Source organism: Pogoniulus pusillus, chromosome 11 (assembly GCF_015220805.1).
Source record: "Pogoniulus pusillus isolate bPogPus1 chromosome 11, bPogPus1.pri, whole genome shotgun sequence".
Taxonomy (NCBI): Eukaryota; Metazoa; Chordata; class Aves; order Piciformes; family Lybiidae; genus Pogoniulus; species Pogoniulus pusillus.
Genome location: NC_087274.1, coordinates 33,662,028 through 33,684,241, shown reverse-complemented (window position 1 = coordinate 33,684,241; position 22,214 = coordinate 33,662,028). Strand labels below are relative to the sequence as shown.

Sequence of the window (22,214 nt, the reverse complement as noted above, 5' to 3'; positions counted from 1 at the left end):
CCACCCCTGGGCAGAGCCTGGCTGTGTCCTGCCCACACTGCCCTGCACATCTTCAGCACAGCACTGAGGGCAGCCCTCAGGCTGCTCTGCTGCCAGCTCCCAGCCCCAGCTGCCTCAGCCTGGCCCCACAGGAGATGTTCACTGCCTGCAGCAGCTTTGGCTCTGGGCTGGGCTCTCTGCAGCACTTCCCTGAGGTCCTTCTTGAGCTGAGAGGCTCAGAACTGGACACAAGACTCCATATGTGGCCTCAGCAGGACAGAGTAGAGGGGCAGGGGAACCTCTCTGGACCCACTCACCACAGCCCTTCCAATCCATCCCACATTGCCCTTTGCCTTCTTGGCCACAAGGGCACATTTCTGGTTCTTGGGCATCCTGCTGCCCACTAGGACTTTGCTCTCCTCTATCTCATCACTCAGCCTTTAGAGATCTGCTTCCAAACATCTAATGTGGAAACAAAATGCCCTGCCCCAGCCTCAGTGCTGATAGCCTCAGACAGAAGCAGGTCTCAGTCTTCTGCTCTGGGGTTGTTTCCAGCTCTTTGTCACAGATTTTGCTGGGCTGCCTCATCAGGCAGAGAAGGTTTTGCCTCAGGAAGCAGGGCCAATGCTTGCCTGATGCCAGGGAGAGGCTCAGTGTACCAATGTGGGCACAGCTGCTGGAGTAGCTGAATTGCAGGTGTGGGCAGTGCAGGGCTGGGACTGCTTGGTGGTGCTACCAAATAGAGCAGAAGGGCAGTGAGAAGCCTGGGAAGCTGGGGCAGGCTCTTTGCCCACTTACTCACAGAGCAGTCTGTGCTGGAAGGGACCTTCAAGAGCTCCAACACTGCTGCCATGGGTAGGGACACCTCACACTAGCCCAGGTTGCTCAAGGCCTCATCCTCACCAAGTAAAACGTCAGAGCTGGAGGCAGTTTAAGATCCCCTCTGATCATCTGCTCTGCTTCTAGGCTCAGGACAGAAACTGGAAGGGCAAAGCTTGTAGTGACTGCTGCAGGACATCAGAAGCCAGGAGAGAATGGAAGAATTCTTTGGGTGGCAAAGCCCTCTGAGACCACCAAGTCCAATCAGCAACCCAGCACCCCCACGGCCTTCAAACCATGGCCCCAGGTGCCATGGCCACAGGTTTCTTCAACACCTCCAGGCATGGGGACTCCAGCACCTCCCTGGGCAGCCTCTGCCAGTTCCTGACCACTCTTGCAGCAAAGACATTGTTCTTCCTCTTCAACCTAACCCTTCCCTGGCACAACTTCAGGCCATTGCCTCTCCTTCGATCACCTGAGACTAGGGAGAACGGAGCAGAGAGCTCCATGCTGAGTGCACAGCTCAGTAAAACTGGGTTTGTTTGGGGAGCATGCAACTGGTGTGAGTAGGAGGGGTTCAAACCAAGCACTGTCACTCCTCTTCCAGACCATGCTTTGTTGTCCTATCAAAAGCCAGAGCACTTGAAGCAAGAGAATCCAACACCAGCACAGGTGAGGCTGCCCTAATGGCATGGGTCAAGCTGCTCCTGGCATCTCTGCTAAAGCCAATCCATCTTCACAGGAGAAATGAAGCGCTCCAAGCTCAAATTCAAGCTCAAGTGACTCCTTCCTGGTCACCATAAACAAGGGAAACACCTTCCTGTCTGTAGCTCCTGTTTTCTGTGACCTTGTAACTGGGCCAGATGGATCTCAAGTGCATTTTAACAGCAAGGGTGGGTCGTGGTGCACTCCAGACCTCCTCCCAGATTCACAGTGGGAGCAATGCAGGGCACGGGTGTGAAGAGTGCTTGAAGCTGCGAGACACAGCTCGAGCAGAGCTGTCACTGAGCTCTGGGTGTCAAGCACTGCAGATGCAGAGCAGGGAAGGAGGAATTCACAGTGTGGCTCCAGCTCTGGCACGAGAACCAAGCCACAAGCTGCATTTGCTGCTTGCACTCTTGGCCAGTTCAATAGTTTGCTCTTTCTTGGCTTGCCAACAGAGGAGCTCTGTGCAGAAACGGAGGCCTCAACTCAACTGCACACACCAGAAGACTGCAATCTCCTTGCAGGGACTCAGGGGCTCTGCTCAGAGCTGACACAGAAGTTGTGCTCCTAACTGCAAGGCTGTTCCAAACCGGAGCAGCTGCTCCTGGAGCTGTTTGCCCAAGGGAGCAGCTGTCTGAAGCAAAGCACCACAGTGAGAAGCCAGTGCCATACGTACCCTGACCCTCTCCATCTGCGTGCTGAAAGGGTAAAGCAGCTCAAAGAGGATCAGCCCCAGGGAGAAGATGTCCACTTTGTGTGAGTAAGTGTTCCCACAGATCTGCAAGTGCAACACGGGTTAGGTCAGCCAGGCTGGAGGAAGACAACACCCCAAGGGACCTCAAGGACCATCCAACTCCAACCCCCCTGCCATGCCCAGGGACACCTCACGCTAGATAAGGTTGCCCAGAGCCACATCCAGCCTGACCTTAAACACCTCCAGGGATGAAGCTTCCACCACCTCCCTGGGCAGCCTGTGTCAGTCTCTCACCACCCTCATGCTGAAGAACTTCTTCCTAACCTCTAATCTAAACCTCCCCTCCATTCCCCCCAGGCCCAACACCCTAAAAAGTCCCTCCCCAGCTTTCTTGTAGCCCTCTTCAGATACTGGAAGGCCACAATAAGGTCTCCTTGGAGCCTTCTCTTCTCCAGACTGAACAGCCTCAACCCACTTCAGAGCAGCTCCAGCCCTCTGCTCCAGCCCTTCTCTGGACACCTTCCAGCATCTGCTGTCTCAGGGGCTCCAGAACTGGGCACAGTGCTCCAGGTGTGGTCTCAGCAGAGGGTGCAGAGGGGCAGAATCCCCTCGCTGACCCTGCTGCCCACACTGCTCTTGCTGCAGCCCAGGGCATAGCTGCTGTGTGCAGAGCTGCATGCAAGCTGTTTGCATCCCTGAATTCAAACACCCTCTAAGTCTCCAAGGCTGGGAAAGCTTCACCTGCTCACAGGTTCCAACTCAAACCTCGTGCAGAGCTGAGTGTCCTTGCTCAGTCCATTTGCACATCAGGCACTTACCCCTCAGCTGCACTCAGAGCAAGAGCAAGGAAGGTACTCAAGCAGCCACCAGCAGCCACTCTGCTCTATAGCTAAGTCTGTCCCTGTTCAGATTGACAACTAAAGCTGTCTCTGCTTAGATTTACTGACACTTAGATCTATCTGCAGTTAGACTTGACACCTAAATCTATCTGTAGTTAGACTTGACACCTAAATCTATCTGTAGTTAGACTTGACACCTAAATCTGTCTGTAGTAAGATCTGACACCTAAATCTATCTGCAATGAAATCTATTTACATTTACATCTAAATCTTATCTGTATCTTAGAATTATTGGCATCTAAAGCTATCTCTCTTTAGAGATTATTGACACCTGACTCCATTCAATTTACATCTAACCCTATCTATAGTTAAATGTATTCACATCTAAACCTATATTTAGCTTAATTTACAGCTAAATCTATTTTTACTTATTCACATCTAAACCTATATTTAGCTTAATTTACAGCTAAATCTATCTTTATTTAGATTTATTTACATCTCACTCCATATTTAAACTAACATCTAAATAGGTATTTCAATTTCTTTACACCTAAATCTATCTGTATTTAGACTTATTTACACCTCTGTCTGTATTCAGATTTCTTTACACCTAAATCTATCTGTATTTAGATTCATTTACATCTAAATCTACCTGTAATTAATTACACCTAAATCTATCTGTATTCAGATTTATTTACACCTAAGACTATCTGTATTTATTTACATCTATTATATTTAGGTTAATGTACAACTGAATCTACCCATATTTAGATTTACACCTAAATCTATCTGTATTTAAATCTCCTTACACCTAAAGCTACCTGTACCTAAATCTCCATCTAAATCTGTATTTAAATTCCCACCTACATCTGTATTCAGACTTATTTACCCCTATATACTTAGGTTAATTTACACCTAGATCTATACCTATGTCTCCCTCCAGGTGGATTTCTTTACACCTAACTCTATCTGTACTTAGATTTATTTACATCTAAAGCTATCTGTATTTAGATTTATTTACATCTATTACATTTAGGTTAATTTACAACTAAATCTACACCTAGATTTCTCTACATCTGTATCTGCCTCCATTTACATTCACTGACACCTAAATCTATCTCCACTTATTTACACCTGAATCTATCTACATTCAGAATTATTCACACCTAAATCTACCTACATTTAGATTTACATCTAAATCTACCTGTATTTAGATTGATTTACATCTAAATCTGCCTATATTGATAATTATTAACACCTAAATCTATTCCCATTTAGGTTTATATCTCAATCCATCCATATTTCAATGTATTTACATCCAAATCTACATTTAGATTTATTTACAGCTAAATTCAGGTTAGTTTACACCTTTATCTAAATATAATTTATATCTAAATTCAGATTAGTTTACATCTTTATCTACATTTAGATTTATTTATATCTAAATTCAGATTAGTTTACATCTAAATCTACATTTAGATTTGTTTATAACTAAATTCAGATTCATTTACATCTTCATCTATATTTAGATTTATTTACATCTAAATCTATGTTTCCATCTGAAGCTATACTCAGATTAATTTCCATCTGAATGCATATTGGGATTTATTCCCATCCAAGTCTATATTGAGATTAATTTCCATCTGAAGCTATATTGGGATTAATTTCCATCTAAATGCACAAATATCAATTCTGGGATTCAACTTAACTGCAAACTCTGCTTTGAGGGGTGAGAATTTGAATCATAGAATCAGTCAGGGTTGGAAGGGACCACAAGGAGCAGCTACTTCCAACCCTACCCTAGAGCAGGCTGCCCACAGCCTCAGCCAGCCTGGCCTCAAACACCTCCAGCCATGGGGCCTCAACCACCTCCCTGGGCAACCCATTCCAGCCTCTCACCACTCTCCTGCTCAACAACTTCCTCCTCACCTCCAGCCTCACTCTCCCCACCTCCAGATTTGCTCCATTCCCCCCACTCCTGCCACTCCCTGACAGCCTAAAATGTCCCTCCCCAGCTTTTTTGGAGCCCCCTTCAGGTGCTGGAAGGCCACAAGAAGGTCCCCTGGGAGCCTCCTCTGCTCCAGCCTGCACAGCCCCAACTCTTTCAGGCTGTGCTCACAGCAGAGCTGCTGCAGCCTCTCAGCATCCTCCTGGCCCTGCTCTGGACATACTCCAGCATCTCCACATCCCTCTTGTCCCAGGGGCTCCAGAACTGGATGCAGGACTCCAGGTGGGGTCTCAGCAGAGCAGAGCAGAGGGGGAGAATCCCCTCCCTGGCCCTGCTGGCCACTCTGCTGCTGCTGCAGCCCAGGCTCTGCTTGGCTTTCTGGGCTGCAAGTGCACACTGCTGGCTCCTGCTGAGCTTCTCCTCCAGCAGCACCCCCAAGTCCCTCACCTCAGGGCTGCTCTCCAGCCTGGCGCTCTCCAGCCTGGCACTGCCCAGCCTGGATCTGTGCTTGGCATTGCCCCGACCCAGCTGAACAGCCTGCTGGCAACAACTGCCTCAAAAGAGGGCCTGGAAGACCTCCAGGTGTCCCAGTGCAGATTCAGAGCAGGGAGCACAAACCTGTTCTGGGCTCATGTAGAGTTTGGTCCCTACTTGTCCTGTGTGCCTGGCGTAGGCTGGCATTGGGGTGAGCACCGACTCCTCCTCCTCGTCCTGGTCCATAGCAGTCACCAGCCCAAAGTCCCCAACCTTCACTATGTCATCCATGGTGAAAAATATATTGGAAGGCTGAGAGGAAGAAGAAACAGAAGTGTGAGGCAGAGAGAGGGCTGCAGGAGGTGTCCTGCTCCCGCTGCATCCTCGCCCACTCTGCTCTGCTGCCAAGGCCAGGCAGGCTCAGCAGGCAGCAGCAGGCTGGCAGCAGGCTGGCAGCGCCAGCTGAGAAGCTGTGAGAGAAGGAACTATCCTGGCACTAGGCCCCAGAGTGCTCAGGTGGGAGAGGTGTCCTGGCAGCACCGAGGGCTGCAGGGAAGCCAGCAGCTGCTGGGAAGAGCACAGAGAAGCTCTCCCTCACAGGGCAAACTCCCAGCAGCTGCTGGTGCTGACTGCTGGGCTTCAGCCCCAGGTGCCACAGCTCAGCTTTGGCTTCTGTGCCCGCAGACGACGGCCAGGGGCCGGCGGGCAGCGGTGGAGCGGAGCCAGGCGCAGAGGAGCAGCCCCGGCGGGCAGCAGCCTGCCCCTGAGCGCCGGCCGCAGCCGAGCCTGCTCCTGAGACCCTGAGGCTGCTCCTGAGCGCCGGCTGCTGCTGAGCCTGCCCCTGAGCCCCTGCCGCTGCTGAGCCTGCCCCTGAGCCCCTGCCGCTGCTGAGGCTGCCCCTGAGCCCCTGCCGCTGCTGAGCCTGCCCCTGAGCCCCTGCCGCTGCTGAGCCTGCCCCTGAGCGCCGGCCGCAGCCGAGCCTGCTCCTGAGCCCCTGCCGCAGCCGAGCCTGCCCCTGAGCCCCTGCCGCTGCTGAGGCTGCCCCTGAGCGCCGACCGCTGCTGAGCCTGCCCCTGAGCCCCTGCCGCTGCCGAGCCTGCCCCTGAGCCCCTGCCGCTGCTGAGCCTGCCCCTGAGCGCCGGCCGCTGCTGAGCCTGCCCCTGAGCCCCTGCCGCTGCTGAGCCTGCCCCTGAGCGCCGGCCGCTGCTGAGCCTGCCCCTGAGCCCCTGCCGCTGCTGAGCCTGCCCCTGAGCCCCTGCCGCAGCCGAGGCTGCCCCTGAGCCCCTGCCGCTGCTGAGCCTGCCCCTGAGCCCCTGCCGCTGCTGAGCCTGCCCCTGAGCCCCTGCCGCTGCCGAGCCTGCCCCTGAGCCCCTGCCGCTGCTGAGCCTGCCCCTGAGCGCCGGCCGCAGCCGAGCCTGCCCCTGAGCCCCTGCCGCAGCCGAGCCTGCCCCTGAGCCCCTGCCGCTGCTGAGCCTGCCCCTGAGCCCCTGCCGCTGCTGAGCCTGCCCCTGAGCCCCTGCCGCTGCTGAGCCTGCCCCTGAGCCCCTGCCGCTGCCGAGCCTGCCCCTGAGCCCCTGCCGCTGCTGAGCCTGCCCCTGAGCCCCTGCCGCTGCTGAGCCTGCCCCTGAGCGCCGGCCGCAGCCGAGCCTGCTCCTGAGCCCCTGCCGCAGCCGAGCCTGCCCCTGAGCCCCTGCCGCTGCTGAGCCTGCCCCTGAGCCCCTGCCGCTGCTGAGGCTGCCCCTGAGCCCCTGCCGCTGCTGAGCCTGCCCCTGAGCCCCTGCCGCTGCCGAGCCTGCCCCTGAGCCCCTGCCGCTGCTAAGGCTGCCCCTGAGCCCCTGCCGCTGCTGAGGCTGCCCCTGAGCCCCTGCCGCTGCTAAGGCTCCCCCTCGCCCCGGGCCTGTGCAGGGGAGGGCAGGGCGCTGCAGCGCGGAAGGTCTGCTCCGCAGCTGGCACTGCAGCCCTGCCCAGCACAGCCAGCTCCCGAGGCAGCCCTCCTGCAGCTCCTCTGCCATCCACCGACGACCGCTGCTGAGCCTGACCCTGCAGCGGGAGCTGACCTGCGGTGCCCTCCTCTGCCCCGCGGGCTGGGCAGCAGCTTCTCCTGCTGGGCGAGGCCAGAGTCAGCCCAGCTCCGAGGCATGGCCTGCAGCCTGACCGGGCTCTGCCATGGCCCTCACCGCCACAGCTCTGCCTCTGAGAAACGCCTCCAGGGACGGGCCAGGGCTCCACAGCCCTTTCAGTCAAGTTTCTTCTGATGTCCAAACTAATCCTGCCCTGGGGCAACCTGAGGCCATTTCCTCTCCTCTCACCTGACCCTAGGCAGCAGAGCCCAACCCCCCCTCACTGCAGCCTCCTCTCAGGCAGCTGCAGAGCAGTGAGCCCTGCCTCAGCCTCCCCTTCCCCAGGCTGCACACCCCCAGCTCCCTCAGCTGCTGCCCCCAGTGCCCCCTGAGCTGAGCCCAGAGGAGCAGGAGCTGCCCCTCAGGCGTCCAGCAGAAGCCACCCTGCGGGGGCTGCTCTGAGTGACAGACAGACACTGTCGGTGCTGAGCTGCGGCAGCAACGCTCAGATGGATTCACAGAAGGGGTTGGGTTGGAAGGGACCTTGAAGACCATCCAGTGCCAGCCCCTGCCATGGGCAGGGACACCTCCCTCCAGCCCAGCTTGCTCAAGGCCTCATCCAGCCTGGCCTTGAACACCTCCAGGGAGGGCACATCCACAGCCTCCCTGGGCAACCTGTGCCAGTGTCTCACCACCCTCACTGCCAAGAACTTCTTCCTCATCTCCAGTTTCAATCTGTCCTCCTCAGGCTTCAACCCATTGCCTCTCTTCCTGTCCCCACAGGCCCTTCTGAACAGTCCCTCCCCAGCGTGCCTGCAGGTCCCCTCCAGATACTGAAGTGCATCTGAGGTCCCTCTGGAGCCTTCTCTTCCTCAGGCTGAACAGCCCCAACTCCCAGCCTGTCCCCACAGCAGAGGTTCCCAGAGGGCTCTCTGAGCACCTTTGTGGCCTACTCTGCACCCTCTCCAGCAGCTCCAGGTCTCTCCCATCTTGGGGCCCTCAGTGCTGGCCCCAGCCCTGCAGGTGAGGTGTCCCCAGAGCAGAGCAAGGTGCAGGATCCCCTCTCCAGCTCTGCCCACACTGCTCTGGATGCAGCCCAGGCTGCCCTCGGCCTTCTGTGCTGCCAGTGCTCACTGATGGCTCCTGTCCAGCTTCTCCCCAACCAGCACCCCCAAGCCCTTCTCTGCAGGGCTGCTCTCAGCCTCATCATCCCCAGCCTGGACTGGTATCAAGAATCCATCTGTAGACTTGACACCATCATTTATCTGCTGCACTTGAGCTGGCAGAAGTGGATCCAAAGCAGCTTCCCTTGGCACCCAGCTCAGCCCTGCAGCAAGAACCTGTACCCCAAAATGCCACCGAGCCAGGGGGACTGCTGTGTGCCAGCTGCAAGGAGCCCTGCTGCCAGAGGCTCTCACTGCACTGAGCGATGCTTCCTCTGTCTCCCCCGGAGTGCTGCACCTCCAGGCCTTCACTCTGCTTTTGGCACCCCCCGGCGAGGTGGCTGATGAGACTCAGCTGCTCCAGCAGGACTCCGCTCCACTTCCACACTGCTCCCACACACCAGAAACAACTGGTGCCAGGAACCACACTCGGGATCTGCCAGTTTAAAGCAGGACCTGGCACTGAGCTAACAGCCTGGCACTGCTGCATGAGGAGCAGGCAGGTTTGGGGCTGCTGCTGCCCAGGTTTGGCAAGCAGCAGAGGGACCACGACCCTGTGATGTCACTGGAGCCAGTCCAGGCCTCCCGGGGAACTGCAGCCCCAGCGGCTGCTGCAGGACAGCCTGGGGACAGGTCAGTCACAGGTCACCTCAGAGCAGTAACCGAGGGGCTGCTCGCCCCCAGGACACAGCCAGGCAGCTAACCAGCTGCAGCCAGCAGGTGCAGAGCTCAGGCGGGCAGAGAATCACAGAACTCTGCGTTGGCAAAGCCCTTTCAGAGCATCCAGCCCAGGGACTGCCTGACTGCCCAGACTGGGGCTGACCATGGCCTTCAGCACCACAGCTCTGCCTCTGCCAGTCACCTCCAGGGGTGGGCATTCAAGCACCAACCTGGGCAGTCTGTCCCAGTCTCTGAGAACCCTTTCAATCAACAAGTTTCTTCTAATGTCCAACCTAACCCTCCCCTGGGGCAACCTGAACTCATTTCCTCTTGACCTGTCACTTGTTCCTTGGGAGAAGAGACCACCCTCACCTTGCTCCAGCCTCCTCCCAGGGAGCTGCAGAGAGCCAGGTTTCCCCTCAGCCTCCTCTTCTCCAGGCTGATCAACCCCCAGCTCCCTCAGCTGCCCCTCCCCAGTCCTGTTCTCCAGACCCTTCCCCAGCTTTGGTGCCCTTCTCTGGACCTGCTCCAGCCCCTCAATGTCCTTCTGGGAGTGAGGGGCCCTAACTAAACGCAGCACTCAAGCTGCAGGCTCACCAGTGCTGATTCCAAGGGGACAATCCCTGCCCTGCTGCTGCTGGCCACACCACTGCTGATCCAGGCCAGTCTCCTGGTGCCTTTCTTGGCCACCTGGGCACATCCTGACCATCTTCAGCTGCTGTCAACCAACCTCCCCCAGGTCCTTTTCTGCTGGGCAGCTTCCAGCCACTCTGCCCCAGGCCTGGAGCCTTCCTGGGGCTGTTGTGACCCAAGTGCAGGACCCAGCCCTTGGCCCTATTGAATTCTGTGGTGATCATGGTAGTAAATAAATTCCCCCCCCCCCCCGAACCAACTGCCTTGCTACTGTGCCCCTTGAGTACCAACCTTCAGATCCCTGTGCATCAGGCCCTTGCTGTGCAGGAAGTCAACAGCTTCAGCTATCTGCAGGAATATCTGCAGGCACTCCGTCCTCTCCCTCTCCTCTATCCTGCACCTCCTGCTCATCCAGTCTTTGAGGTTCTCCTTCCTGCAGAGCTGCATCTGGATGTACAGGTAGACCTTTGGGGAGGGAGGCTTGACTTTGTCTGCAATGTTCTTAGAAAGGTCCAGGCTCAGGCTGGTTGGCCTCGGCGGAGACACAGACAGAGGACTTCCTGAAGTAGACTTCTGATGCTCAGGTTCCTTTGCACCTCTTGCCTTCCCGTCAGAAAAGCTCTCCTTGTGTGAAACATCAACCTTCTCCTCCTTACTGGAGGCGTTGCCACAGCCTGAATCCTCAAACACAATGGAGGAGGAGGTCCCTTCCCTCAGGTGCCCTCCAGGAGCAGCCGAAGAGCACATTCCCAGGGAGTGCTCCAGGACGTTGCTGTTGATGGTGCTGTCCTCTGCATCACAGCCTGTCAGGACACTGTCCTGCAGGTTCAGCAGAGGGTCCTCTGACTGCTGCAAGTCCCTGTTGTCCGTGGCAGAGAACTCCAGAGGAGAAAAGTGGCTTCCAGAGGTGTCAGACTGCCCACAGGGTATTCCCACGGAGGCCAGCCTCTCCGAGCAAGTGGCAGCCACCTCCACCTGCTCCTTGGCAGAGAAAGGCTCTGCTCTGATCTTGAAGGATGGCACATCCATGGGGCTGGGAGAGCTGAGTGGCCAGTCAGTGCTGCAGGAACACAACCAAGAGGTCAACACCAGGGACCTGCAATCCGCTCACAGGCGCTGCAGGAGCCCAGCTTTGAACTGCTGCTACTGAGGACCACACCAGAGCCTCCTACAGTGGGCTGGGTTGGAAGGGACCTTCAACATCATCCAGTCCTGCCATGGGCAGGGACACCTCCCACTAGCACAGCTTGCTCAAGGCCTGGCCTCAAACACCTCCAGGGAGGGGGACAGCCACAACCTTCCTGGGCAACCTGTGCCAGTGTCCCCCACCATCACCTCCTCATCTCCAGCCTCGATCTCTGCTACTCAAGCTTCAATCCATTGTCCTTTGTCCTGTTACACCCAGTCAGTGTCCAAAGGCCCTCCCCAGCTCTCTTACAGGTACTGTAAGAGCTCTCCCTGGAGCCTTCCCCAGGCTCAACTGCCCCAACTCCCAGCCTGTCCCCACAGCAGAGCTTCTCCAGCCCTCTGAGCATCCTGGTGACCTCCTCTGCAGGGCCATGTCACACCATGAGGCTGAGTGCTCAGGTGTGGGAACCACTAAGCAGCAGGCCTCAGCTGGCAGGGACTGATGTTCTCAGTGAGACAAGAGAGCTGATCAAAGGCCACTGAGCAAGATCTAGTGCCTGGACTCCCAACACAGAGTCAGGCTCATCTGCAGCAGGAGGAGATGCAGCCCTGCACACTCAGATGCCTGACAGTGACTCTTTGAGCCACCTTGAAGGCTGTGAGATGGTCACTGGTGCCTGACACCATAAATGTTGCTACACTCTACAAAGGGTTGGGCACGTTCAGATGTTATTGTGAGGCCAGGAAACAGTCTGAGATGAGGCTTCCTTTTTTAAATGCTAACACACTCCCACTTCTGCCTGTCTCCTAACACCCTCCAGCTCCTTCATCTCACTTTCCATTTTTAACTACTTCTACTAAGCTTTATAAATGATCACTCTCGCAATCCCCCCCAGACTGCTGCTGACATGAAACCACTGAAGTACTGAATGAAAGGAGCAAAGAAGAGGGAGATGCCAAAGTGTAAAAGCAATGCTCCAACCGTGGGAAGATTCAGTCACAGAGGTTGTTTTAAGCATTGCAAGGTGTGTCTTGAACTGAAAGAAGGAGCCACAAGGCAGGACCCAAAAATGACCAGGTGTGATATACCTGAATCACAGAATCATTGAATGGATTGGCTTGGAAGGAGCCTCCAAGGGCATCCTGTGCGACCCCTGCAGGCAGCAGGGACACTTCCAGCTAGAGCAGGCTGCACAGGGACACAGCCAGCCTGAGCTTCAACGGCTCCAGGGATGGGACCTCAAGCACAGCCCTGGGCAGCCTGTGCCAGTGTCTCACCACCCTCACTGTGCACAACTTCCTCCTCATGTCCAACCTAACTGCCCTGCTCCAGTTCCAAACCACTGCCCTCGTCCATTCCCCACAGGCCCTTCTGAACAGTCCCTCCCCAGCCTGTCTGCAGGTGCCCTGCAGATCCTGAAGTGCAGCTCTGAGGTCTCCCTGGAGCCCTCTCCTCTCCCTGCTGAGCAGCCCCAGCTCTCCCAGCACAAGCTGCCAAGGCACATTTCACAACCAGCTCTGGGCTCTTCACCAGTTCTCCAGTTCTGTTGCTGCCCAGTCTCAGACTGAATTGTTAACCCCCTCGAGTTACCTTTCATCCTTCAGCCACTGCTCATCCATCTTCTCCTGCCAGCTCTCGGGGGGAGCCTCCAGCCAGGCGTTGAAGTAGCGGACGATGCCTGGGTGCTCCAGCTTGGCCAAGGCCTTCACCTCCCGCATCACCTTCTCGCGCGCCAGCTCCCTGCCAGGCCAGGAGACAACAGGCACAGGGTCAGAGAGCAGCAGCATGGCACACTGATCTCTGCACAGGAGCTCAATCTCAGCTAGCTGAGCAGGGAGAGGCCAGCAGTGGTGCTCCCCATGCCAACAGACAGACCTTCAGGCCCTGAGAACTCCTCTGGAGGGCTGCAGCTGCAGGGGGTGCTCCCAAAGCTCAGCTCTCAGCCAGCCCTCCTCAAACCCTGACAGGCAGCAGAGCTCAGGAGAAGAGTTTCCTGCTCTTCACTCTTCAAAGGAACAGGGAAAAGAGCACTAAACACTTCTAGAGGAATGCAGAAGACACTGACAGCAAGGGAGACAGGCAGGGACACCTTGGGGCTTCTTTTTTAATGGCACAGACAGGGAGACTGCAGAAAGAGCATCTCCAGTGTGGGGCTGGGTAGTGTGGAGACGAGGCTGAGAGGGCTCTGAGCAATGTCTGTCAGTAGCTGAGGGGTGGGTGCCAGGGGGAAGGTGCCAGGCTCTGTTTGGTGGTGCCCAGTGACAGGACAAGGCACAACAGGCACAAGCTGGAGCCCAGGAGGTTGCAGCTCAGCATGAGGAGAAACTTGTTTGGTGTGAGGGTGCTGGAGCCTGGAGCAGGCTGCCCAGAGAGGCTGTGGAGCCTCCTGCTCTGGAGCCTTTCCAAGCCCCCCTGGCTGTGTTCCTGTGTGCCCTGCCCTGGGTGCTCCTGCTCTGGCAGGGGGGTGGACTGGCTGAGCTCTGGAGGTCCCTTCCACCCCCTGCCACTCTGTGGACAGGAAGTCAGCTGCTGGCCTGTTGAGCTAATTCATTTCTCTTCAGAAGACCCCAGGTGGATCAGATGAAGTCAGATGCTTTTAGTCAATGGGTTTGAACGTGCCTGAGAAAGAAGAATTTGGGCTACCATAAATTCCTTCCCTGTCCAAGAGCCACACTTGTGCAACACATTCCAAAGGCAGTCTGGATGCCATGGCTTTACCCCCTCCCTCTACTGGCCTGCCTGGTGCTGTTCTAACTTGAGATTTCCAGAAGCAGTCTCCCATCTCCCACTAAAAGGAACTGCTGCAAGCTCTGGGTAGGGTAATTCAGCAGCATGGCTTGACCACCTACGACTGAAAGAAAAGGGAGGGGTTGTGGGGCCAAAAAATGAAACAAAATGGAGGAATGGAGCCAGAGAAGCTGGGGAGAGAGAGGGAAAAGAAAAGGAAAGTAGGAAAGGTAAGGAGAGGAAGGAGAGAAGCAAATTAACAGTGCCACAAATAAGTCATGCTGTTGCCAAAGGCTCTGATCAGCGAGGGAACCAAAGCAGTTCAGGCCTTCATCTGACCCGGAGGTGCTGCAGGCCAGGCTGGATGAGGCCTTGAGCAGTCTGGGCTAGTGGGAGGTGTCCCTGCCCATGGCAATGGATGATCTTTGAGGTCCCTTCCAACCCAACCCACTCTATGGATCTGTGAGTTCCCATGGAGCTGCAGCATCCTCACAAGGCTCCTGCTCTGCAAGCACTTCAGCTGAGCAGGTCACCCCTCTGCTGCGATGCCAGTCCAGGCCAGCCCCCCAGGACAAGCCTGTCCTTGCTCCCCGTGGAGAGCTGAGCAGGCAGGGCAGCAGCAGCTGGCAGAGGCAGCCCCGGGTACCTGTTGGGCAGCCGGATCCGTTTGATGGCGTAGTTGCAGTCGTCCACTTTGTTCCTGGCTTCGAAGACTACTCCAAAGCCTCCACGCCCCAGACACTGGATGGGTTCAAAATCTGTCAGGTACCTGGGGGAGGGAGGCACAGAAGAAAGGAGGGGGCAGAAAATGTGTTAGTACAGCTGGAACCCTGAGCCACCTGTGGCTGAGAGGGCAACCTTCCTGTGCAACACTTCACGCAGCAGTGAGCCCTGGAGCAGCAGTGTGGGCAGGTGGCCAAGGGCAGCCTGGGGCCAGCAAGAGGAGTGTGGCCAGCAGGGCCAGGGAGGTTCTCCTGCCCCTCTGCCCTGCCCTGCTGAGGCCACAGCTGCAGTGCTGTGTCCAGTTTGGGGCTCCCCAGTTCAGGAGAGACACAGACCTGCTGGGGAGAGTCCAGCAGAGAGCTGGGAGGATGCTGAAGGGCCTGGGACAGCTCTGCTGTGGAGAGAGGCTGAGAGCCCTGGGGCTGCTTAGTGTGGGGAGGAGAAGGCTGAGAGGGCTCTGAGCAATGTCTGTCAGTAGCTGAGGGGTGGGTGCCAGGGGGAAGGTGCCAGGCTCTGTTTGGTGGTGCCCAGTGACAGCACAGGGCACAAGAGGCACAAGCTGGAGCCCAGGAGGTTGCAGCTCAGCATGAGGAGAAACTTGTTTGGTGTGAGGGTGCTGGAGCCTGGAGCAGGCTGCCCAAGAGGCTGTGGAGCCTCCTGCTCTGGAGCCTTTCCAAGCCCCCCGGCTGTGCTCTTGTGTGCCCTGCCCTGGGTGCCCTGCTCTGGCAGGGGCTGGCCTGGCTGAGCTCCGGAGGTGCTTTCCAACCCTTGATGTTCTGTGACTCTTTGATCTGTGGAGTGTGGCCAGCAGGTTGAGGGAGTTTTTGCTCCCCCTCCACTCTACCCTGAAAAGGATGCAGGTATCATGGCCAGCTCTGGGCTCCCCAGGTCCAGAGAGACAGGAAACTACTGGAGGGAATCCAGCCTGAAGCAGCTCTGTGAGGAGGAGAGGCTGAGAGCCCTGGGGCTGTTGAGCCTGCAGAAAAGCAGCCCCAGAAGGGATCTGCTCAGTGCTCAGCAAGCCCTAAAGGGTGAGGGCAAGAAGCTGGAGCTGACATGTTTTCAGTAGAGCCCAGTGACAGGAGAAGGGACAGTGGGCACAGAGTGGGACACAGGAAGGCAGAACTGATCAAAACCTTCACGAAGCAATCTCCCATTTCATGGAGGAGCAGGAGATATGAGAGCAACATTCCTGATCACAGGAGTCCAGGAGGCCCTCTGGGATCGCTTGCAGCTGCAGGCTGCCATTGGCACTGGGCTGGCAGGGTGCCTTGTGGCAGCTGCTGACTATTTGCCAAGCTGGAGGACAAGAGCAGAATCTGCTCTTTCCCCTGGGTGGTTCTCACACTGACATCCCCTGGGAGGTCTTAGAGCAGCCTTCTAGTGCCTGAAGGAGGCCACAAGAAAGCTGGGTGAGGCTCTGAGCAACCTGGGCTAGTGGGAGGTGGGAGATGATCCTTAAGGTCGTTTCCAAGTCTAACCATTCTGGGATTCTCTGCCTTTTACAAGGGCTGGCAGTGACAGCATGAGAGGGAACAGACTGAAGCTTGAGGAGGGCAGACTGAGACTGGAGACTGGGAAGGTTCTCGGCAGTGAGGGTGGCAAGGCACTGGCACAGGTTGCCCAGGGAGGCTGCAGATGCCCTTCCCTGCAGGTGCTGAAGGCCAGACTGGATGAGGCCTTGAGCAGGCTGGGCTGGAGGGAGGTGCCCCTGGCACACCCTGCAGTGCAGTGCTGGCTGAGCTCACCTGGACACGTATCCGGAGCTCTTGAGGTCGCTCCAGCTGCTGTCCTGGACGCTCTCAGCAGCAGGCTCGTACTTGCTGTCTGTCTGGCACTGCGTCTCCGACTCCTTCCGCAGCTGAGGGGGGTCACCAAGGCAAGAACAACGAAACCCAAGCAAACCAATCAGCTCCTCAAGCCCCTGAGGCAGTTTGCACCCCTCAGCTATGGCACAAAATGATGTCACTGGAAGCATCTCCAAAGCTCTGGTTGATGCACTCTGAACAAGGAGGCCAACGGTGCATGGCAGCTGCCAGCTCTGGAGCTGTGGTGGCTGAACAAACTTTGGACTTTAGGCTCTCCATTACAGGTTTAAGCTGAGGGAGAGCAGGGTTAGGCTGGGTCTTAGCAAGTGCCTCAGTAGGAGGGCAGTGAGACTCTGCAATAGGCTGCCCAAGGAGGCTGTGGATGTCTCCTCCTTGGAGATGTTCAAGGCCAGGCTGGATAAGGCCTTGAGTGAGCTGTGCTGGTGGGAGGTGACTCTGCCCATGACAGGGGGTGGAGACGATCTAGAGGAGGCCACAAAAATGCTCAGGGGGTTGCAGCAGCTCTGCTATGGGGACAGGCTGAGGGAGCTGGGGGTGTTCAGCCTGCAGAAGAGAAGGCTCTGCAGAGACCTAACAGAAACCTGCCAGTGCCTGAAGGGGCTACAAGAAGGCTACAGAGAGACTGTTCACAAAGGCCTGCAGGGACAGGATGAAGGCAATGGCTGCACACCAGAGCAGAGCAGACTGAGATTGGATGTGAGGAACAAGTTCTGCACCAGGAGGCTGCTGGAACACTGCAGCAGCTGCCCAGGGAGGTGGCTGAGGCCCCATCCCTGGAGATATTGCAGGTGAGGCTGGAGAGGGCTGTGGGCAGCCTGCTCCAGTGGAGGATGTCCCTGCTGAGTGCAGGGGGTTGGGATGGATGAGCTTTGGAGGTGCCTTCCAGCCCAGCCCATCTCATCCCATCCCATCCCATCCTGTGACTGTGATCTCTAAGCCCCCTCCCAGCCCAGCCCAGCCCATGCCATGGCTCCATGAGTCAGGGCTAAAGCCTGAGCAGCTTGCGGCAGCGCCGAGGCCCCAGCCCGGCCGAGCGCTCACCCTGCTGTGCGGCTGGGGGTGGAAGAGCCTGCGCACGATGAAGGTGGTGGCCACGATGCAGAAGAGGATGGTGCCCACGATCTCCTTCCACCAGTGCAGCAGCAGCACAGGGTCCTTCTTGCGGAGGCTCTTGTAGCCGGCGTCCTCGAAGAACCTGACGGTGATCTGGGTGCTGCGCCGGCTGCGCTCCCGCTTGTAGTAGGGCAGGTAGTAGCCATTGTCTGGGTGGGAAGGGCAGAGAGGGGCACAGTGGCTTGGGGGCACCACCAATGCTTTGGTCCTCTCCCTGGCACGAGTCCTCAGCAGGCAAGGAGGGGTCTGCTTGCATGCCCCAGGAGCTTCAGTGGCACATCAGCAAGTGCTGGTCCCTCCTGAATGCCCACATGGAGACCAGGGGCAGGTGGCAGCCCTCAGGGCTCTGTACTGGGACCAGTGCTGGTTAACACCTGTCAGTGGCACAGACACTGGGACTGAGGCACCCTCAGCTGTCTGTGGGTGACACCAAGCTGTGTGGTGTGGCTGACAGGCTGGAGGGAAGGGATCCAGCCAGGGGGACCTGGACAGGCTGTGGAGGTGAGCCCAAGGCAGCCTCAGGAAGGACAACAAGGCCCAGTGCAAGCTCCTGCAGCTGGGTCAGAGCAAGCCAAGCACAAATCCAGGCTGGGTGAGCAGTGGCTCCAGAGCAGCCTAGAGGAGAGGGCCTTGGGGGTGTCAGTTGGTGCCAAAGTGCCCAGCAGCCAGCACTGGTGGCTGGCAGCCCAGAGCCAGCTGTGTGCTGGCTGCAGCCAGAGCAGGCAGAGCAGCAGCACAGGGGAGGGGATTCTGCCCCTCTGCTCTGCTCAGACCTATGTTCAAGGCCAGGCTGGATAAAGCCTTGAGCAACCTGGGCTAGGGGAAGTTGACCCTGCCCACGTCTCAAAGGCTGGAACTGGATGAGCTATAGGGTCCCTTCCAACCCAAACCATTCCAGGATGCAGTTGTGCTCCCTGTGGCACGTCCCAGGGCAGAGCCCCCACCTACCGTAGGGGTACTGCAGCACCGAGAGCGCTCCGTTGCTGTACTCCTCATGGGAGAACTTGTCGTTGCTGAGGCACTTGTCAAACTCGTCAGAGCCCACCAGCACGGGAGTCCTGGAAGGAGAATCTGAGCAGAGAGAAGGCAGACTGCTCTCAGCTCAACTGTCAGACAGCTTCTGCTCCTGCATGCGTTTAGGTGCTGAAGCCAAGCCTGGCTGGGGCACTCAGTGCCATGGTCTGGTTGACTGAGTGCTAGGTTGGGCTGGATGAGTTTGGAGCTCTCTTCCAACCTGCTTGATTCTATGATTTCATACAAGTGCAGAGCCTTAGAAAGCACCTCTTGGACCAAGAGAACCCCAAGGAGTGCAAGGAAACACTAAGAAGGGCATCTGATGGGAACAGTTACTAATACCCTGCAGACATTCAAGATCAGTCTGGATGTGGCCCTGAGCAGCCTGATCCAGCTGCAGGTGTCCCTGCTGCCTGCAGGGGAGTTGGATCAGATGACCTTGGAGGGTCCCTTCCAACCCAATGCCATCTGTGAATATCTCTCCCCCCCCACTAAACACTGGTCTGGGACAAGTCAACTCACTCATCCCCATCACTGCAAACATCTTCCCCTCTGTGATCGAAACTTTGCTTTGGAAAACAAAAAGCTTTATTATTTTTGCCCCTTGAGATTTGGTCCTGTCAAGTTAACAGGGAAAGAAAGCAAACAGTAGCCATTTGTCTGCCCCAAACCAACCACTAATGCAGCACAGAGCTAGCTCCTGGAGCAGCTTCCAGAGGGGAACACTGCCCTGGTTTGAAGCGGACTGGCAAGCAGGAAGCTGTGCTGTGTGTGCAGGGAGCAGGCATGAAAGGCAACTGCAAATTGGTACTCACGGATCAAAGGCTTCCACTTGATCTTGGGCAGAGGGATAATGGAGTTGTCATTCCTGGATTCCAGAGCCTTGGGGTTGCTTGGGAATTTCTCAGAGATCCTGACTGAGGACTGCAGGTACAGCTGGCCCCTGTACATACCTGAGTGGCAAACCAGAGGGGGTCAGGGCTCAGATGTACTTCTCCTCATCCTTGGAGAACTGCTCAGTTAAGATAGGTGGTTAAAAACAGCACAGAAAGGAGCTTCACAGATGGCACTGGGCTGGAAGGGACCCTCCAAGGGCATCTTGCCCACAGGGACACCTCCAGCCAGAGCAGGCTGCACAGGGACACAGCCAGCCTGAGCTTCAATGGCTCCAGGGACAGAGTCTCAAGCACAGCCCTGGGCAGCCTGTGCCAGTGTCTCACCACCTTCACTGTGCACAACTTCCTCCTCATGTCCAACCTAACTCTGCCCTGCTCCAGTTCCACACCACTGCCCTCAGCCTATCCCCACAGGCCCTTCTGAACAGTCCCTCCCCAGCCTGCCTGCAGGTCCCCTCCAGATACTGGACTGCATCTCTGAGGTCTCCCTGGAGCCTTCTCTTCTCCAGGGCTCAACAGCTCCAACTCCCAGCCTGTCCTCACAGCAGAGGTCCTCCATCCCTCCGAGCATCTCTGGGCCTCTTCTGCACCCTCTCCAGCAGCCCCAGGTCTCTCTCATCTTGGGGTCCCACAGCTGGCCACAGCCCTGCAGATGAGGTGTCCCCAGAGCAGAGCAGAGGGGCAGGATCCCCTCTCCAGCTCTGCCCACACTGCTTTGGATGCAGCCCAGGATGCCCTTGGACTTCTGTGCTGCCAGTGCCCATTGCTGGCCCCTGTCTATCTTCTCCCCACCAGCACCCCCTAGCCCTTCTCTGCAGGGCTGCTCTCAACATCACATCCCCAGCCTGGGCTGACATTGAGAACTGACTCGACCCAGGGGCAGGACCTTGCACTTTGCCCTGTTGAATTCCTCTGCCAATCTGAGATGCTGACTCTGCTTGCTAGGCTGGGTGCACTCAAGTGATGCATTCCCCTTGCTGCAGAAAAACAGGAGATGAGAACATTCCTAACCATGAAGCACCTCCTGAGCTGCTACAGAGAAATGCCAGCTCTAAAGGAGTTCAGGCTCTGCAGAGCTGAGGCTCCTTTCAAATTCACACACAGTATCACAGTATCACAGTATCACAGTATCATCAGGGTTGGAAGAGACCTCACAGATCATCAAGTCCAACCCTTTAGCACAGAGCTCAAGGCCAGACCATGGCACCAAGTGCCACGTCCAGTCCTGCCTTGAACAGCTCCAGGGACGGTGACTCCACCACCTCCCCGGGCAGCCCATTCCAGTGTCCAATGACTCTCTCAGGGAAGAACTTTCTCCTCACCTCCAGCCTAAATCTCCCCTGGTGCAGCCTGAGGCTGTGTCCTCTTGTTCTGGTGCTGGCCACCTGAGAGAAGACAGCAACCTCCTCCTGGCCACAACCACCCCTCAGGTAGCTGTAGACAGCAATAAGATCACCCCTGAGCCTCCTCTTCTCCAGGCTAACCAATCCCAGCTCCCTCAGCCTCTCCTCGCAGGGCTGTGCTCAAGGCCTCTCCCCAGCCTCGTCGCCCTTCTCTGGACACACTCAAGCATCTCAATGTCCCTCCTAAACTGAGGGGCCCAGAGCTGAACACAGCACTCAAGGTGTGGTCTAACCAGTGCAGAGTACAGGGGCAGAATGACCTCCCTGCTCCTGCTGACCACACCATTCCTCAACAGCCATTACCAGCAGTGCTGGAACAATTTAGCTTCCTCCCAGGGTTCTAATGGAACACACTAACAGGGTAAAGACTTACAGAAAAGGCTGCGGCCCAGAAAGGGTCTGAACATTTAGTACCCAGGGACAGCCAGCAGAGAGGAAGGGCCCAGGGCCACTCTCCTGCCAGCTCTCACAAACCACCCCAAACAAATGCTGACAGTCACATCAAATCTCCCAGGGATTGTCTTCATGGGAAGGTACTGTAAGGAGCAGAGAGGAGAAATGAATGTGGCACATGAGTGGGCTGGAGATGGAGGTGCTGATGGACAGCAGGCAGTGAGCCCAGGTGGCCAAGAAGGGCAGCAGCAGCCTGGCCTGGATCAGCAGTGCTGTGCCCAGCAGAGCCAGGGCAGGGATTCTCTCACTAGAATCAGTACTGGGGAGGCCACGCTTTTGAGTGCTGGGTTCAGTTCTGGGGCCCTCACTCCAAGGTGGACACTGCAGCAGCTCCAGAAGAGTGCAATGAACCTGGTGAGGGGTCAGGAGAACAAGGCTGGGGAGGAGCAGCTGAGGGAGCTGGGGATGTGCACTGTGGAGAAGAGGAGGCTGAAGGCAGAGCTCATTGCTTCCTGAGAGGAGGTTGGGTTCTACCTAGTAACAAGGGCTAGGTCAAGAGGAAATGACCTCAAACTGCCCCAGGGCAGGGTTAGGTTGGACATGAGAAGGAAACTTCTTGACCAAAAGGCTTCTCCAAACCTGGCACAGGCTGCCCAGGTTGAGTCCTCATGCCTGGAGGTGTTTCAAAGAGGCAGAGAGGTGGTGCTGAGGGACAGCAGGCTGGTCCCGAGGTAAGGCTGGACTGGCTGATCTGCTGCACTCCAGGCTGAGCAGAGCAAGGGCTCAGCCCAGTTCCCTACAGAGAAGGCTGCAGGCAGTGCCTCACCCAAATAGACGCTGGACTCTGTGGCCCCCCTGGCAGCTTCCACCAGATCCTCCTCATCTTCCAGCACCTCGCTGCTGGCAGTGTAACTCGTGTCATCGAAGAGGCTGATGGGGATCACTTTGCCGTCCTTCACCAGCCACGCAGAGGCGATGGGAGTGCAGAACTGCAGAGGAGAGAGGCGAGTGCC

At 56.7% G+C, this 22,214-nt stretch overlaps 1 protein-coding gene across 2 annotated transcripts in view; it reads right to left on the bottom strand.

Moving 5' to 3' along the window:
• The window catches only part of EIF2AK3 (eukaryotic translation initiation factor 2 alpha kinase 3), a 66,634-nt gene that overhangs the window by 4,517 nt on the left and 39,903 nt on the right, over nucleotides 1–22,214 (bottom strand). For both annotated transcript variants that reach the window (XM_064151683.1, XM_064151684.1), the window contains 10 exons: nucleotides 22,028–22,190; nucleotides 19,325–19,462; nucleotides 18,444–18,566; nucleotides 17,424–17,644; nucleotides 16,302–16,414; nucleotides 14,477–14,599; nucleotides 12,694–12,843; nucleotides 10,266–11,034; nucleotides 5,603–5,770; nucleotides 2,180–2,281 (listed from right to left, as the gene is read on the bottom strand). In XM_064151683.1, the coding sequence (XP_064007753.1) occupies nucleotides 2,180–2,281; nucleotides 5,603–5,770; nucleotides 10,266–11,034; nucleotides 12,694–12,843; nucleotides 14,477–14,599; nucleotides 16,302–16,414; nucleotides 17,424–17,644; nucleotides 18,444–18,566; nucleotides 19,325–19,462; nucleotides 22,028–22,190 (2,070 nt within the window). The remainder of the gene's footprint in view (nucleotides 1–2,179; nucleotides 2,282–5,602; nucleotides 5,771–10,265; nucleotides 11,035–12,693; nucleotides 12,844–14,476; nucleotides 14,600–16,301; nucleotides 16,415–17,423; nucleotides 17,645–18,443; nucleotides 18,567–19,324; nucleotides 19,463–22,027; nucleotides 22,191–22,214) is intronic.